Source organism: Aedes albopictus, chromosome 3 (genome assembly GCF_035046485.1).
Source record: "Aedes albopictus strain Foshan chromosome 3, AalbF5, whole genome shotgun sequence".
Taxonomy (NCBI): domain Eukaryota; kingdom Metazoa; phylum Arthropoda; class Insecta; order Diptera; family Culicidae; genus Aedes; species Aedes albopictus.
In genome coordinates this window covers 3,014,168-3,031,322 of record NC_085138.1, presented here as the reverse complement: position 1 = coordinate 3,031,322, position 17,155 = coordinate 3,014,168, and the positions used below count along the sequence as shown (strand labels likewise).

Sequence of the window (17,155 nt, the reverse complement as noted above, 5' to 3'; positions counted from 1 at the left end):
GTCAACTACACTTGCTGCACCATGCGGTGGGAGGACTTGGTGAACCTACAAAGCAAAATCAAGCTATGATGATGAGAAAACATCACCCAAGAATTTCTGGAGTAACTCCCGAAATTCTTGGATGGTGGAACCAATTCCAAAAGTCAACAACACTTGCTTCACCATGCGGTGGGAGGACTTGGTGAACCTACAAAGCAAAGGCAAACTATGACGATGAGTAAACATCACCCAAGAATTTCTGGAGTAACTCCTGAAGTTCTTGGATGGTGGAACCAATTCCAAAATTCAACTATACTTGCTTCACCATGCGGTGGGAGGACTTGGTGAACCTACAAAGCAAAGGCTAACTATGACGATGAGCAAACATCACCCAAGAATTTCTGGAGTAACTCCTGAAGTTCTTGGATGGTGGAACCAATTCCAAAAGTCAACTATACTTGCTTCACCATGCGGTGGGAAGACTTGGTGAACCTACAAGGCAAAATCAAGCTATGATGATGAGAAAACATCACCCAAGAATTTCTGGAGTAACTCCCGAAGTTCTTGGATGGTGGAACCAATTCCAAAAGTCAACAACACTTGCTTCACCATGCGGTGGGAGGACTTGGTGAACCTACAAAGCAAAGGCAAACTATGACGATGAGCAAACATCACCCAAGAATTTCTGGAGTAACTCCCGAAGTTCTTGGATGGTGGAACCAATTCCAAGTCAACTATACTTGCTTCACCATGCGGTGGGAGGACTTGGCGAACCTACAAAGCAAAGGCAAACTATGACGATGAGTAAACATCAACCAAGAATTTCTGGAGTAACTCCTGAAGTTCTTGGATGGTGGAACCAATTCCAAAAGTCAACTACACTTGCTTCACCATGCGGTGGGAGGACTTGGTGAACCTACAAAGCAAAGGCAAACTATGACGATGAGCAAACATCACCCAAGAATTTCTGGAGTAACTCCTGAAGTTCTTGGATGGTGGAACCAATTCCAAAAGTCAACTTGCTTCACCATGCGGTGGGAGGACTTGGTGAACCTACAAGGCAAAAGCAAATTTCGACGATGAGCAAACATCGCTTGAAAAATTCTATAATAACTTCAGAAGTTTTCGGATGACGGTACCGACTACTTACACTCAGAATAAATAGCATATTAAATTTAAAAGTTCTGCACTTAGATCGTGACCAGTTGCTTTCACACTTGGAAAATGAGTGCAGCGCTATTGAATCTTTTCCGATTCAACCATGATAGAATTTATGTGCGTCGCTATTGATTTCCAATCGTTAAGTGCATAGTTTTCATTATGACGAATAATAACATGATTTACGCGTGGGAAGAGCTTCAAAATGTAAATAAATCAAAAAGTTCGCATAGTCTACGATCAGGCTGATTTTATTTAAACTTAATACTTGAATTTAGGTATTGTACTTGGTATTATAGCTGTCCATAGCACGTCCTCATTTCAGGCTCTCAGTCGCAGCTGCATCCGGCAGCTCCCAAACCGTTCGCAAGTTCGTCATTGGTGACGGTGGAGAAGCAGTCGACATTGTAGTGCAGTCCTATAGAAAATACAAAAGGAATGCACGTAGTTTGATAAAGTTTGTGAAGCCTGAATAATAACGTAACTTCTTACCTTCAAAAACAGCAAGACTCAATCCACGGAGCACCACGTTTGAATTTGTATGTCTTCTGCACGCGCCATGATCGTTTCATGCTTGTTATGCTTGTGCTTGGATTTAATGTAGAAAGTGTTGCTTTTTATGTTGCTACACTCCAAAAATATTATCGGAAGAATGAAATATAATAATGTAACTTTTAATTTCCATTAGTTGCACATAGAATGATTTTTCTCTCTCTCCTTCGTAATCTATGTGCTTTCTGCACTTAGATTCTATCAGTGAATTAATTTGAGTGTAGAACAAGTACTAACACAGAGCAAAATTAATTTACAATCAATTGGAACAACTCCAGTAGTTTTTTTTACGTGACTAATTTTAGAAGAAAATAGTTCTTGCATCACCTTGCAAATTGAGAAAACATGGTGAACCTTACCTATTGCTTATAACAAATATTTAGTATGTATAACCTAGAAATCCTCTACATCCTCTTCATATCAATGATGATTTTTCGGATACGTTACGATACAATTCCCTTCCCCCACCCCTTTCCAATACTTTTTATTATTGTAAGCAAAACCCACACATAAATACAATAAAACATAACTGTGCGATTTGGTCCTATTCAACGCAGAATTGTGAGTTTTGATCTTTGTAGCTGGATGATATTGACTAGAGATGCTGGACGACGTAGCTGCTTCAGGCAATGAAAATCCTCCATGCCAAGTTGCTGGTTCTGTAGATGGAATATAGGAAGAAATGGCTTACAAGAACGGCTGAAACGTAGTTAACCGTTATGTGGCCGGCAAATTACCTTTTTCGTTTTCAAATCTCGATATACTAGGACTAGACTAGGAAATTGAAACTCTGTCAGATCTAAGAAGTCGTAAATATATATCTGTTAATAAGGCTGATTGAATTTTAGGATAGGAGGAATTTTTGTTTCGAAGAATGTCTTCAGGGTACCCGGGTACCCACGAAATTGAAGTGATCATACATCCGTCAATTTTTCATCGATTCTAATTCAATTAATCCAACTCAGAAGCTTATTATGTCTCAAGAAATTATTTGGTTAGACCGATCTAATCTTTTGAAAACTCGTGCGATAGTCCAGTGGTGAACTAAATGCGCTATATCATTTAAACTACGTGGGTACACGGGTATCCTGCTGGCATTCTACGAGTGTTTTTTACTGACCACATAACGATTAAAATAGATTTGTAATAAATATTTCTCGATTGAGTTTGAATAAGGGCGAAAGTAACATGAGCGAGTTTTCTTCATCGACTTTCTCTTCTGCAAGTTAAAGTGACAAGATGCAAATTCAATCGAACTTTTTTACACTTAGACGCTAGATTGCATCGCAACCCAGCGATTTATGACCAAAAAGTGCAACCATACCTACATCTTGTCACTTTAATTTGAAGAAAAGAAAGTCGATGAAGAGAATTTGCTCATGTTACTCTCGCCTTTATTCAACTCAATCTAGATCGATCATTAATTCCGTCGAAGTTCAACGACTTACCCGTACCATGATCCTTCTACACAGCCATCCAAAGCACAAACGTCTTTACCCTTAACATTTCCTCTACACCGGGAGCATACGCCTACGCTGGTCGACGGCCGGATGTACTTCCCGTCCAACGTCGGTCGACGCTAGTACAGTGAATGGGTGCCCTGACAGAGAAGGATTCGTGGGTGCCTGAGGTATTGCCGGAAGTAACCGCATTACCTATTCTGACCTGGAATCGGTAGCATTGTAGTTCCTCTGTAGTTTGACGTGGATGTTGTGCCGAAAGTGGTCGGACAGCTCGATGAACAGAGTCTCCGATCCGTATAGGGCCGGAAATTTCGAGGAGATTACGTTTTGAGGGCTCCGGGAGAACCACTCCTGACAGAGCCCGTTTAGTTTGGATAGGCTTTCCGACTGTGTTGCAGTTCTTTAAGTGGATCTACGACGTGCACTTCGTGCATGTGATTCATGTGGCAGTGTGAAAAGAAAAACTTTTGCATTTGGCTTCGATTCACTTCTAAGAATCGGTCGGCCGATATGTAGGGAATCGTCGCGAAAAATCCGGAACACGCACTCATTCTGCTGAGCTGAAATGGATTTATGATATGTACTGTCTCTACAATGGTTTGAATACATATTTTCTAGAAAAGGTGATAATAAACTTACCCCATACGATACCCAGTTTGACGAATGGGTAAAAGGAGAAATCCCGACTTTTCGACCGACCAACTGAAGATAAAATTTTTGGAATTCGTCTTTCTTCTGATCGAATATTCGTTCGAGACGTTGTGGTGAGTTGCCTGCTCAGTTTACAGACCCATTCCTTTTTTCCGAGTACCTGGAAAGATCTGTGGTGTAACCAAACAATTTTAGCGGATTCAATATGTAAACAAAAACCTACCGTTGTAGTCACAGGATCGTTGTTTCTCTGCAGTCTCTACTGCTGCCCGGATCTCGGATACACTGTCTGCCGAAAGGATCACGCTGTGCGAATCGGAAGAACCATTAGCCACTGCCAGCAACGCGGATTATCTGCGAAAACTGTGTTTTTTATTTGCATCCATGCAAGAAAATACGCGAACCGAAACGCGACCGCAGAAAACTTGGTGAGGAAACAACATAAATATAAACACAGGTTTCAAAACAAAACATTATACCGAGGGGTGCGCATAAGCTAAACTATTTAATATCAAAACAAGGGGTTCGCGGATGAAAAGACCCCGTTTCATTAAAAATGAAAATACCCCAAAATTAAATCGATTTTTTTCCTACTGTTCGATCTTAGCATTTATCTTTGGTACTATCTCACTAGGTATGCTGCTGCGCGAGTTGAAAATCCTCACTGCTCACTGCTCATGCAACGTTGAACTTCTCGCTCTCTCGCTGTCGTCATGCACTCTCAACCACCTGCTCACTCTCCGCTTCCAGCAACTAGCCTGATCAGCTCATGCAATGCTTGATCCCAGTACGCTACTGCCACGGGCTGCCGATCGTCTGTCTGCGCTTGACTCGATGAACTCACTCTCTGGAGATCTTGCTCGATCCCGATGTCCTCTTCCACGTAACGCACTCTTTACGTTCTTCCTAGTTATCACAGAGATTCTCGAACCGAGGCTGGCTAACCACTCGTTTGGTATCTTCGGAACTCACGATCCTAATTATCACACACGCTGACCTCACTTGCTACTGAAGGTAATTGAATATTCTATTGGGTATTGATGTCGCCGTAGACCAATGGCGTACCGATGAAAAAAGAGGGTTTACTCACTCTAGAAATTAATTCCTGTCTGAGCTCATCCCATCCTCGTCGCCAGTTGATAAATCTGCATATACTGCTCAAAGTGGACTTCAACCTACAAGGCGGACACTACACTTCTGCGGAGGAAACTTCCTTACTTCAAACACTTCTTTCACATTATATTAAAACCACTTCCCGCATAATGAAATACAATTTGTATTACAGTCCACACAGTATGTCTCCTTTATCTGTTACTATTACTGTACCACGAACAGTTGCTTTTCTGTTGAAATATTGAAACTCGAAGCATTCGATCATAAAGAACGGTCTATTTAACGCATATCAAGTTGTAACAATATGTTATATTGTACAGAAGTTGTCGAATAATATAGTGATGAAAGCTCAGGAGACATGGTGGCAATATATAATGACCATTTCTCAAACGGTTTGTGATCATAATTGCGCAACACACTTACACCTGTGTGTTTCACTGTATGCCACTTAAATTCGACAGTTTGTCAAATAGTTGCATACATTGGTATTTGTTATGCCCGGATTTTGCAGTTTGCAGTTTTTTTAGAAAAAAAAAAAAACAAAATCTTTCGTGCGGTCGCTTGCCAACTGAGTGAAAATCAATTTGGAATTCGCTGCGGTTAACGGTTTGAAGCGCCTGCGAAGCGGTCTACATTATACAGAGGTAGGTTTTGCGTGATTATTTTATATTGTTTTTGTTGGTATGTATAACTCATTGAATTAATTATTTCACAGAGTTCGCGAACTTCGCGGAGTTCCGCCAAAAAGTCGGGTAGTTCCCGCTCCAGCAGACATCACCTTGGACATCATCATTGCCCATCCGATCGGAATCACCCGAAGTGCTCGAGGAGGTGGTTTCATGAACACATGATCTACTGCTCGGATTTATACGTTGAGGACATTCGACAAAAAAGATGCGTTTTGGACGGGGCCTTGAGGATGAGATCGAGGACAAATATGAATGATTGAATAAAAAAATCACCGGAAATAATTAGCTTTTTATTTTAACGGTTTCAATACAATATAACCATATGCCATACATTTTATGTACCATAGACGACAATAAATCAATAATACCACATACATTGATCATTCTCATTCCTGTTTTATTGTTTAACTGCTCTTTAACCATTTGCTATGCAGTGCAGTTTCTGAAAAAGTGGATTATAAATTGACCGTATCCTTTACTGTTTTGCGAAAAATTTGTTCGAGAAAATGAGCGATTTTTTATGGTAACCTATCTTAACCGCCTATTCCACATACTGTAATTTGGCGGATTACCATTTGTCAAACTGGCAAATCTGTACATGGAATGGTTATCTTACTGTTATCTCGGACAGTTTGGTGAATGGGCAAATGACAATTACTAATAGTCATCTACAGTATGAGAAACGTTGCATTTACAGTTGGTGATTATGCGGGTTGGAATTAGCTTGACCACAGACAAACAGACGTAACACTCTTCAAAACGGCTTGGCACATGCATTTAACGGTCAATTCAAATTTCATTTGATTCGCGCGATCGTTCCACCAGATGCGCTAGTGCTCGATCACTTTGACGTTTGCCAGTGTACACGTTGCTGAATGGTGCAAACGAAAATTATAGGCAACTGGTGTAGTAGTGTGCGTGTCAGCAAAACGTCAAATCGAAATCCATCATGGCCGACAGAGTCGCGCGTGGTTCTACCAACAGGTGGCAGTGTGCTTATGAAAATGACACCGGGCAAAAGTTTTTGATGAATTTCCTCTAAGAGTTACGTCTGTTTGTCTGTGGCTTGACTGTCTCGACTCACTGATGGACTTCGACTGACTTACTTTTATTTCATACTCGATGAGCGAACCGCTCTCTTCATCATTTTATCGAACGCACATATTCATTTGAGTGCCTAAATCTAAATCGTTTAACGCATACATAACATAAGGCACAGACGTAACACGGTGTAACACCTTGACCGATTTTTATGGAAATCCATCGCCCAGTTCACACTATACCATCACCTGATGGAAAAGTGGCACGAATCACTGTGTTGTGCGATATCGTCAACAGAAGGCGCTTGTGTGAAACGTCAAACGCATATAAAAACGATGCGCGCGCCTCTGGTCGTGAAAGCCACAACTATGAAAATTTAAAATGATCGTTAGAAGCGTGGTCGATGGAAATTTCGCAAGTACACTCAAATTAATTCACTGATAGAATCTAAGTGCAGAAAGCACATAGATTACGAAGGAGAGAGAGAAAAATCATTCTATGTGCAACTAATGGAAATTAAAAGTTACATTATTATATTTCATTCTTCCGATAATATTTTTGGAGTGTAGCAACATAAAAAGCAACACTTTCTACATTAAATCCAAGCACAAGCATAACAAGCATGAAACGATCATGGCGCGTGCAGAAGACATACAAATTCAAACGTGGTGCTCCGTGGATTGAGTCTTGCTGTTTTTGAAGGTAAGAAGTTACGTTATTATTCAGGCTTCACAAACTTTATCAAACTACGTGCATTCCTTTTGTATTTTCTATAGGACTGCACTACAATGTCGACTGCTTCTCCACCGTCACCAATGACGAACTTGCGAACGGTTTGGGAGCTGCCGGATGCAGCTGCGACTGAGAGCCTGAAATGAGGACGTGCTATGGACAGCTATAATACCAAGTACAATACCTAAATTCAAGTATTAAGTTTAAATAAAATCAGCCTGATCGTAGACTATGCGAACTTTTTGATTTATTTACATTTTGAAGCTCTTCCCACGCGTAAATCATGTTATTATTCGTCATAATGAAAACTATGCACTTAACGATTGGAAATCAATAGCGACGCACATAAATTCTATCATGGTTGAATCGGAAAAGATTCAATAGCGCTGCACTCATTTTCCAAGTGTGAAAGCAACTGGTCACGATCTAAGTGCAGAACTTTTAAATTTAATATGCTATTTATTCTGAGTGTAGGTATTGTTCTTGCTATTTGATTGTAGTATCTTTAGCGTGAGCGTGCGCAGTGGAGTTTGTGCAACAAAACACAACGGTGTTCACATTGTAGTGCGACATTATCGTTGTGGTGCAACGTGCAACTGATGATTGTCATCAAGTTTTGACAGTTCTACTTTTTCACTAAAAATATCATCACTCTTTTCCAGAACATCAGCAAAAGATACGTGTAAGTTTTTTTCAAAGAATAATTTTAAGTTTTTCTTGAAACAATACTTATTTTAGCCAAATTCCCATACTTTTTAGAAAGCCCAAAGTCGTTTCAACAGTGGAGCGTATTCATCCTGAAGGAGTGGCAACTGGCTCCGTTTTCGCACAGGTAAATACAAGTGTGAAGAATAATACCGTAAGGAGGAGTGTTCGAAAACCAGAAGAAGATTGATAACGCGATGGTCAGCCCGGACAATGTGGAGCAGTCGCTCCGGAATCTTTCGTTGGCGGCGCCGGATGGCCAGCAGGGTAGCGGTTCCGATACCGATTGTGACAATCGCAGTCTCAAGTGGCACCTTCCGCTGAAGGAATTGTACAAGATGGCCTGTGCGTTCTATAAGGGTAAGTGTGTTTGTATGGGGGATGTTATCAGCGATTGGCGAAGGCGGAGAGTAGTAATTGATGTTGTCTTGCAGAAAAATCCGGCAAGGCGATACACCTGAGCTACGAAGATAATTTGAAGGTAGGGATGAGTAATAATTACTGCCAGTGTTTCACGGTTCTAAATGTTGCTTGTAATTACAAATTGCAGTTGGTTGCATTCACGCAGCAAGCGGCTCATGGTCCACTGGATCCCAGCAAGGCACCTCAGTTGGGGATGTTCGACGTGATTGGGAAGGATCGGCGGATTGCCTGGCAACATCTGGGTACGATCACGAAGCTTCAGGCGATGGAAGGCTTCATAGACTTGTTGGATCGATTATGTCCCCAGTTCAAACCGTACGTCGAGGCGATTAAGAAGGATCGAGAGGAAAAGGCACAACAAGCGCAGGCTGAAGAAGCGCGGAGAAGGGAACAGGTTGAAAAGGAGAAAGAGAAGCTAGCCGAGCTGAAGAGGATAGAGGATGAGAAGAACAGGGAGGAAGTGCAAAGGCGCCAACTGCAGGACGCTTTGAACCAGCAAACCTACCATCAGTTCAAAGATTATGCCGAGAAGCAGTTCCCGGGCAATCCAGAGCAACAGGCAGTTCTGATTCGACAATTGCAGAACGAGCACTACCATCAGTATATGCAGCAGCTGCAAGCACAAGTTGCCAGTAATTTTTCACACATGCGAGCCACCAGCGTGGATAGTGAAGCCGCGGAGGTGGACGGCGGAAATGGAGGGATGGGGGAGCAGCAGACCGGATTTCAAATTGACCAGGCGACCAGTGCCAAAGAGAGCAGCCAATTGGAGTATAAGGAACAGTGCGATAGCGATGATGAGTCTGGCGGTAAGATGTCCTGTTCTCTATCGGATGGGTTAGCACTCTAGAATCGAATGATTTGGTTATTTCAGAGTACGCCGTCATCAGTCCTGCTAACATGTGGACAAAGCCGGACGTGAAGCTGTTCAAGCAGGAAGTAACCTCTGGTAAAGGCGACGGCGTGATTCGAGTTGGACATGGCGACACGATTACGGTGAGTCTTGCAACTTCATCAGTTACATTTACAGTTATAGTTGGATATAGAAGATGTCCGGTGATCGCGCATGATCAATCCACTCGTGAGTTTGACTGAAGTGCTCTAAACGTTTTCAGTAAGGTGTAACCAATCGAATATTTAGGGAATGCCGCATATCATGTGATAGACTATCTTCCGTGTTTGATTTGCTAAATATTGTAGTATTGTATTCAATCAAGGACATCTCCCTGAATTTGTTAGAAATAAGAATTAGTAATAGACCCATAAATAGTAGTAGGCTATGACAATTTGAATCCCATTATATATAGGGCATTGCACTGTTTTGATTTTGTATGGGGTTTTGACGTTTCTTGGCCTTGTTGTTTTCAAAATTTCTTTAAGAGTGAAAGAGAAGGAGAGAATTTCATGCAGTGACCTATACCACTCCTGTACCTGAACTCTTTCTCTTTCTTCAATAAACCGTGTACTAGTTAACATCGTGTTTCTTATCAGGTTATGGGCACTCCACGTTACCATAGCAACCGCGAGTAAGTACGCGACCGACGGACGAAGAAAATTTTCTCACGCGAGTCACGTGGCGTCAGTAGCGTGGTTTCGGTTCGGTACGGAAAATTTATCGTAAAAACGCGGAAATGGAGGACGATCGGACGCAGCGCGTGTACCTATTCGACGGGACGAATTTCTCGAACTGGAGTTTCCGCATGGAGTCGTACTTGGAAGAGTTGGGTTTGCTCCATTGCATCGAGAAAACTCTGGAGGAAGAAGATTTTTTCCCGGTGGTTCCTGAGGACACGGCAGCGGTAAAGAAGGAAAAGGAGGACAAGCGGGCCAGGCGGAAGCAAGAAGACGACAAATGCAAGTCGATCCTGATCCACAAGATTGCGGATTCCCAGTTGGAATATATCCGCGGAAAAACGTCCCCGAGAGCGATTTGGACCACGTTGCAGCACACGTTTGAGCGGAAAGGAGTTTCGGGCGTGTTCTACCTACTCAAACAGCTCGCCGGAATGAAGTATGACGAACGACGACCGATGGAAGAGCACATTCTGGCCTTCGAAAAGACGATCCGAGAACTGGAATCGGCGGAAATCAAATTCGACAAGCCGGTGGTGGTGTTCTTCCTGCTCCAGTCAATGCCAAAATCGTACGACCAGCTGATCACGGTACTGGAGACGCTACCGGTCGAGCAGTGCTCGATGGAATTCGTCAAGTCTAGGCTGCTCAGCGAGGACGCGAAGCGACAGCACAACAACGGGGACAGACCGGAAACGAGCACGGCGTTTGCTGGAAGAAGTGGTAAGTTCGTCTTCAAGTGCCACTCTTGCGGAAATCCCGGACACAAGAGAGCAAACTGTCCAGAAAATGCGAAGAACGAACGTCCTGTAGCAAAACCGGAAAAGCAGAAGAAGAAGAGCAAAGCGCACGTGGCGGAATCAGGTAGCGATGTGGCCTTCATGACGGTGGACGGCGAACCAGCCGGAGGCGAATTCCGTTGGATTTTGGAAAGCGGCGCGTCGGAGCACATGGTAAGCGACAAAAATTATTTGCAAAATGTGCGCACATTGGATTCCCCCATCGTCATCAACGTCGCCAAGTCGGGAGTGTCGCTGACCAGCCGTGTGGCCGGCGAAGTAAAAATGACATCCAACGTGGAAGGTGGGCAGCTGACTTGCACGGTGTAAAACGTGCTTTACGTACCAGGATTATACGCCAATTTGTTCTCCGTGAAGCGAGTCACAGAGCGGGGAATGGAAGTTACGTTCGGCAAGGATGGTGCACGAATCACACGTGGCTCTGAAGTGGTGTGCACTGCGAGTCGGAAGGGCCGGCTGTACGAATTGGATGTGGATGTACCGAAGATCGAATCCGCCATGGCAGCTGATCAAGGAAGCAAGCTGACGTTGTGGCACCGCAGGTACGGCCACATTGGAAACGCTGGATTGGTGAAGCTCATCCGAAGTGGCATGATCGAAGGCATCGATGTTGGCAGTGGAAGTTTGAAACCGGATGGAGGTGTATGTGAGCCATGTATGATGGGGAAGCAAACGAGGCAACCGTTCGACGAAGCAGTTCAGCCCCGTTCATCGCGCCCATTGGAATTGATCCACACGGATGTCTGCGGTCCGTTCACACCAGCCTCTTGGGACGGTCAGAAGGTGTTCGTCAGTTTCATCGACGACTTCTCGCACTTCACGGCGGTGTATGTGCTGAAATCCAAGGGGGATGTGCTCGACGCTTTCCGGAAATATGCAGCAATGGCCACCGTACATTTTGGCACTCGAATCGCCAGGTTGAGGAGCGACAACGGTGGTGAGTACATTAATGCCAATTTTTTACAATTTTGTGAGGAAGCAGGAATCGTCATGGAGCCAACTGTGCCATATACGCCGCAACAGAACGGCGTCGCAGAACGGATGAACAGGACCATCATGGAACGAGCGCGGTCGATGCTAGATGATGCGGGCTTCAAGCGGTCGATGTGGAACGAGGCGGTTCTGACCGCAGTACATTTGATCAACAGGAGCCCTACTACTGCCTTGGCCGAAAATAAAACCCCGTACGAGATGTGGTTTGGGCACAAGCCAAATGTGTCCAGACTGCGAGTCTTTGGAAGCAAGGCATTCTGTCACGTTCCCAAGGAGAAGCGGACGAAGCTCGATGCGAAGAGTCAAGTTTGCTACCTCGTCGGATACGGTGTCAACGGATATCGTGTATGGGATCCTGTACGGCGGAAGATCACCATCGCTCGGGACGTAGTCGTTGAAGAGTCGGAATCGAAGCGTCGGGTGGAAGTGCACACTAACGACCACCTGGTGTCCGACCGTCTAGAACCGTTGGAAGAACGGCCAAATCTGCGACGTGAAGCGAATCCTGAACCAAATTCCGAACCGGCGATCGGAGAAACGGAAGATGGAGCTGCTGGTGGTTGCGATTCATCAGCTGACGAGATCGGAAGCGCCGAGGATGACGAAGTCCCAGTTCGGCGAAGCGATCGGCTTCGCAGGCCACCTGCTCGTTTTTCCGACTTCGACGTGTGCATGGCGTTTGCGTTGAATGCGGAGAACTACGTGGAATCATTGCCGGACGACATCAATGAACTTCGGAAGCGTGACGATTGGCCGGAATGGAAGCGTGCGATCGACGACGAGATGCATGCGCTCGAGAAGAATCGGACCTGGGATCTCGTGGACCTACCAACTGGTGTTCGACCGGTTCCCTGCAAGTGGGTATTTAAAATTAAATACGGTGATGACGGTTCAATCGACAGGTATAAAGCGCGGCTCGTGGCCAAAGGGTGTTCCCAACGACAAGGCTACGACTACCAGGAAACGTATGCTCCCGTGGTCCGGATGACAACCGTCAGGACCCTGCTGGCGGTGGCGGTGCAGAAGAACCTCCATTTGCACCAGATGGATGTGCGGACGGCGTTCCTCAACGGAAACTTGACGGAAACCGTCTACATGCGGCAGCCACCAGGATTTGAGAGGGGGAACAAGGTGTGCAGGCTGAACAAATCCTTGTACGGCCTGAAGCAGGCACCTCGTAGTTGGAATGAGCGTTTCAACAGTTTCATCCTGAAGCTCGGGTTCCAACGCTCACAGTACGACAGCTGCCTGTACACGAGGAAGGCGAACGGCGTGTGGACGTACCTAGTCCTATACGTCGATGACATCGTTTTGGCATCAAGTTCCCTGGAAGAGATTCAACGGATTAAACGAAAGATGAAAAGCGAGTTTGAGATGGACGACATGCAGGAGCTGAAAAACTTCCTGGGCATGCGGATTCAGTACAACATGGAAGAAGGTACGTTGCGATTGAATCAAGCTAAATACATTTCTGCTCTGTTAAAGCGTTTCGGGACGGACAACTGCAAGCCGGCGATGACTCCATTGGACGCCAACCAAAAACTGACGAGGAAAAAGGATAACGAGGAAGCGACCCAGCATCTCTACCGAGAGCTAATAGGTTGTATGACCTATCTGATGTTATCGACTCGTCCGGACATTAGCATCGCGGTGAACTTCCTGAGCCGCTTCCAGAGTGGCGCAACCGATGAGCACTGGAGCCACCTCAAACGCGTGTTGCGATACCTTCAAGGGACCAAGCATCTGTGCCTGGAATATCGACGCAACACTGATGTCGATCCACTCGTTGGATTTGCGGATGCGGACTGGGGCAGTGACATGGACGACCGTCGCTCCACCAGTGGTTACGTGTTCCAAGTCTATGGTAGCACAGTATCGTGGACTACACGGAAGCAAGCGACGATCTCATTGTCGTCTACAGAAGCGGAGTACGTGTCCCTCAGCCAAGAATCGTGCGAAGCAATCTGGTTGCGGAATCTCCTCACCGAGTTTGGAGTGAATCTGGACGTTCCTTTGGTGATTCACGAGGACAACCAGTCCTGTATTCATATTGCCGAAGAACCCAGGGACCAGAAGCGGATGAAGCATTTGGACATTCGTTACAACTTCATCAGAGAGTGCATCCATAGTGACGTCATCAAGCTTCAGTACATCCCGACTGGAGATCAATTGGCGGACGTCTTCACGAAGGGCCTACCTGGTCCAGCTTTCCTGAAGCATCGATCCACACTGGGTCTAAGAGGGGGTGTTAGAAATAAGAATTAGTAATATACCCATAAATAGTAGTAGGCTATGACAATTTGAATCCCATTATATATACCACTCCTGTACCTGAACTCTTTCTCTTTCTTCAATAAACCGTGTACTAGTTAACATCGTGTTTCTTATCAGAATTGAACACCATCGATTACATTTTCTCACTATTTTCCCAATTTCCCAAATAGGTCAGAGTTCCCACGCACGAGGGTGGTTCCAGTCTGTTCTGGGAATTCGCCACCGACAATTACGACATCGGCTTCGGTGTCTACTTTGAGTGGGGCAAACCAATGACGACAGACGTTTCGGTGCATGTCAGTGAGAGCGATGAAGACGACGACACACTAGAAGACGACGATGGTAAGTTCAACCCATCTAGATGTTCAATTCCACAATGAAATTAAATCGGATTCACATCCCCATGCAGTCGTTTGCGCGGACGATCTGGAATGCGGAGGCCAGCAACAGCACAAACAGCAGTACAATGGTGGCGGTGGCGGCAGTGCGTTGGCCAACCGGAATCCGATCTCGATCATCGTTCCCATCTACAGGCGCGAGTGCCAAACCGAGGTGTATGCCGGATCACACAGCTACCCTGGCGAGGGAACCTACCTGCTCAAGTTCGACAACAGTTACAGCCTGTGGCGCTCCAAGACGCTCTACTACAAGGTGTTTTATACGCGATAATTGGTTCTAAGTAGAATTACGGATATTTAGCTTCTGTTTGTAAGATCCTATACCGTTCTAGCCAAATGCTCTGTTTTCTGTTATAACTAAGCTCTGGTGTTAAGAAAGTGTTTACTTTCTCTGTCTAATGTCATGAAATGTACCTTTCGAACGAGGAAAGTTTGCACACCCAAAAAGCGAACGTGAAATCTAGTTAATTTATTGCCGACGGTGCAGATGTTTGTTAGTTGAAAAGATTTTAAAAGTAGCATATAATCCTTCTTTATAACTGAAAATAATAAAACTCATCCAATAGCAAACCTAATGCATTATTTCAAATTAGCGAAGCTATGTCTTTTTGAACGATTTGATGTAGGTGGTTTTCTACTGATATGAATATCGTGCTGTTTAACCCACTTATATCGAAAGAATGGAAATGAAAAATTAAAGTCATGGAAATTGACCGATATTTAACAAGTGACATCGTTTCATCTGAATGTGCATAAACTCGCTACGAAACATTTGGATGTTCATCTCCCTGTGAAGAAACAAAAAAAAAAAACTGTGAAGTCGATTTAACTCGAGAAATAAAGTGAACATGATGTTATTTGATGTCATACCAAAGGAGATTGTGTTTCAATTAAGTGTCCTTACAATTTTATTTTATTTTCAATAGATTTTTTTTCCATTGATCCAGAATCTAAACAAAGAATTTCAGTAACACGTGATTTTTTTGAGAAAAATGGGGTTTTATTCAGAAAATTCATATTTTCATAGAAAATAAACGATTGTCTTTTTAATTTTTTATCTGCTCCTCTTAGGGGCGATTTCTTCATCCTGGCTTAAGCGTTAAACCAGGTTTAACTATATGGGTAAGCCTGGCTTACCGGTTAAGCCGAGGTGAAGAAATCGGCCCTTAATCAATTTAATAATATTTAATAGATTGTCATCCACCGATTCGGAAACTAACCTTAGAACTACTATAATACGTGAAATGTTATAAAATAAAAAAACGACTTTATAATTTTAAATTTTTTATCTGCTCATCAGAACTAATATTTTGATCCACTGATTCATCATAATCTGACCTAAGAATTTCAGTTACACTTACAGTTTTTGAGAACAATGGGGTTTTATTTACAAAATTTCATATTTTTAAAGAAAATAAAATGTTGTCTTCATAATTTTAATTTTTTTTTATCTACTCATCTTAACCAATATTTAATATTAGGGGGATTCACTTAACAGCGTAAACTGATTAAACTGATTAAACGTCGCGATCACCAAGGCAATCTTTGATTATTTCATTCGCAAAATCATGAAACATTTCAAATAAGCAGAAAATCATGGCTTACGCAGCAATATAATCTGTTTAGTGAGTACCCCCATTATATTTAATAGATTTTGGTCCACTCACCAAAGGAAACAGACCTAAGAATTTCTGAAAAACGTGAAATTTTTGAGAAAAATAGGGTTTTATTCACAAATTCCATTTTTTCATAGAAAAAAAATATATCTTGTTTTTTTTTTAAATTTAAGGTCCTCTCATCAAAACAAATATTTCGACACTGATTTTTTATTTGGGCCAAACTGACATTTTCGAGTTCTCTTCATCGATCCTCGCTTTGTGTTATCATAGAATGTGCATTGAGTTTTTCAAATATTTTTTGGTTGAAATGCGAAGCAGACGACTACATGTTGCTATAGAATGGTAGAGACGAACCAGCCAAGGGCTGAAAGTCTCTTCAATAAAGACAAATCAATCAATCAATCAATTGCTATAGAAACAAAAAGATTAATGATTTTGTTTGTTTTGATCAAGTTATTAGCGAAAGAGAGAGTCAAAGAAGAGAAATCAATCAAGTCAGTTAGGCCCTTATGAAAAATCATTAACCTCAGAATTTCTGTAACACGTTCAGTTTTTGAAAAACAAGTTGTATTCACAACTTTCCTTACATTCGTGTAAAATACTGGTTTGACACAGTGCGAAGAATTAGCATTAAGTTAAAATTCACAAATACAAAAAAAAAATGTTTTGACACATTCCAACGTAACGGGACACCGCGAGGAACTAACTTTCGTGCACAAATTACGTCTGCAATCGAATATAATGTTCATGACCATAATGGTTTAACAGGTTTTATAACAAGCTTATTAGATGTACTTCCTGATGCAATACTTGTTCTATGGGGTTTTGGTTCCAATTTACTTTATAAAAAATGTTACATTTCGTAACGGGACACCATCGCAGAAATCTTCTTTTTAAAATTTTCAAACTGAAATGTGATATACGCTCTGTTATGAGGTTTTGAATAATAGAGTTTTCTAGACATTTCTTCTTTGGATTGATGTGAACAAGATT

The 17,155-nt window shown here is 43.1% G+C and overlaps 1 protein-coding gene and 1 long non-coding RNA gene across 2 annotated transcripts; one reads left to right on the top strand and one right to left on the bottom strand.

Annotated features, from left to right (window-relative positions):
- Nucleotides 1–1,136: 1,136 nt before the first annotated feature.
- LOC109432662 (uncharacterized) lies at nt 1,137–4,420 on the bottom strand. Its single transcript, XR_009998910.1, has 4 exons — nt 4,027–4,420; nt 3,792–3,963; nt 3,138–3,712; nt 1,137–2,348 (listed from the first exon to the last, which is right to left on the bottom strand). It is a non-coding gene; the product is annotated as an uncharacterized LOC109432662 (long non-coding RNA).
- A 3,548-nt stretch (nt 4,421–7,968) lies between these two features.
- Nucleotides 7,969–15,418, top strand: LOC134289479 (Golgi resident protein GCP60). The gene is made up of 7 exons (XM_062855345.1): nt 7,969–8,060; nt 8,138–8,443; nt 8,518–8,564; nt 8,634–9,315; nt 9,381–9,502; nt 14,316–14,487; nt 14,555–15,418. The coding sequence occupies exons 2-7, from the start codon at nt 8,281–8,283 to the stop codon at nt 14,812–14,814; spliced, it is 1,446 nt and encodes a 481-aa protein (XP_062711329.1). The 5' UTR covers nt 7,969–8,060; nt 8,138–8,280; the 3' UTR covers nt 14,815–15,418.
- The last annotated feature ends 1,737 nt before the right edge of the window (nt 15,419–17,155 follow it).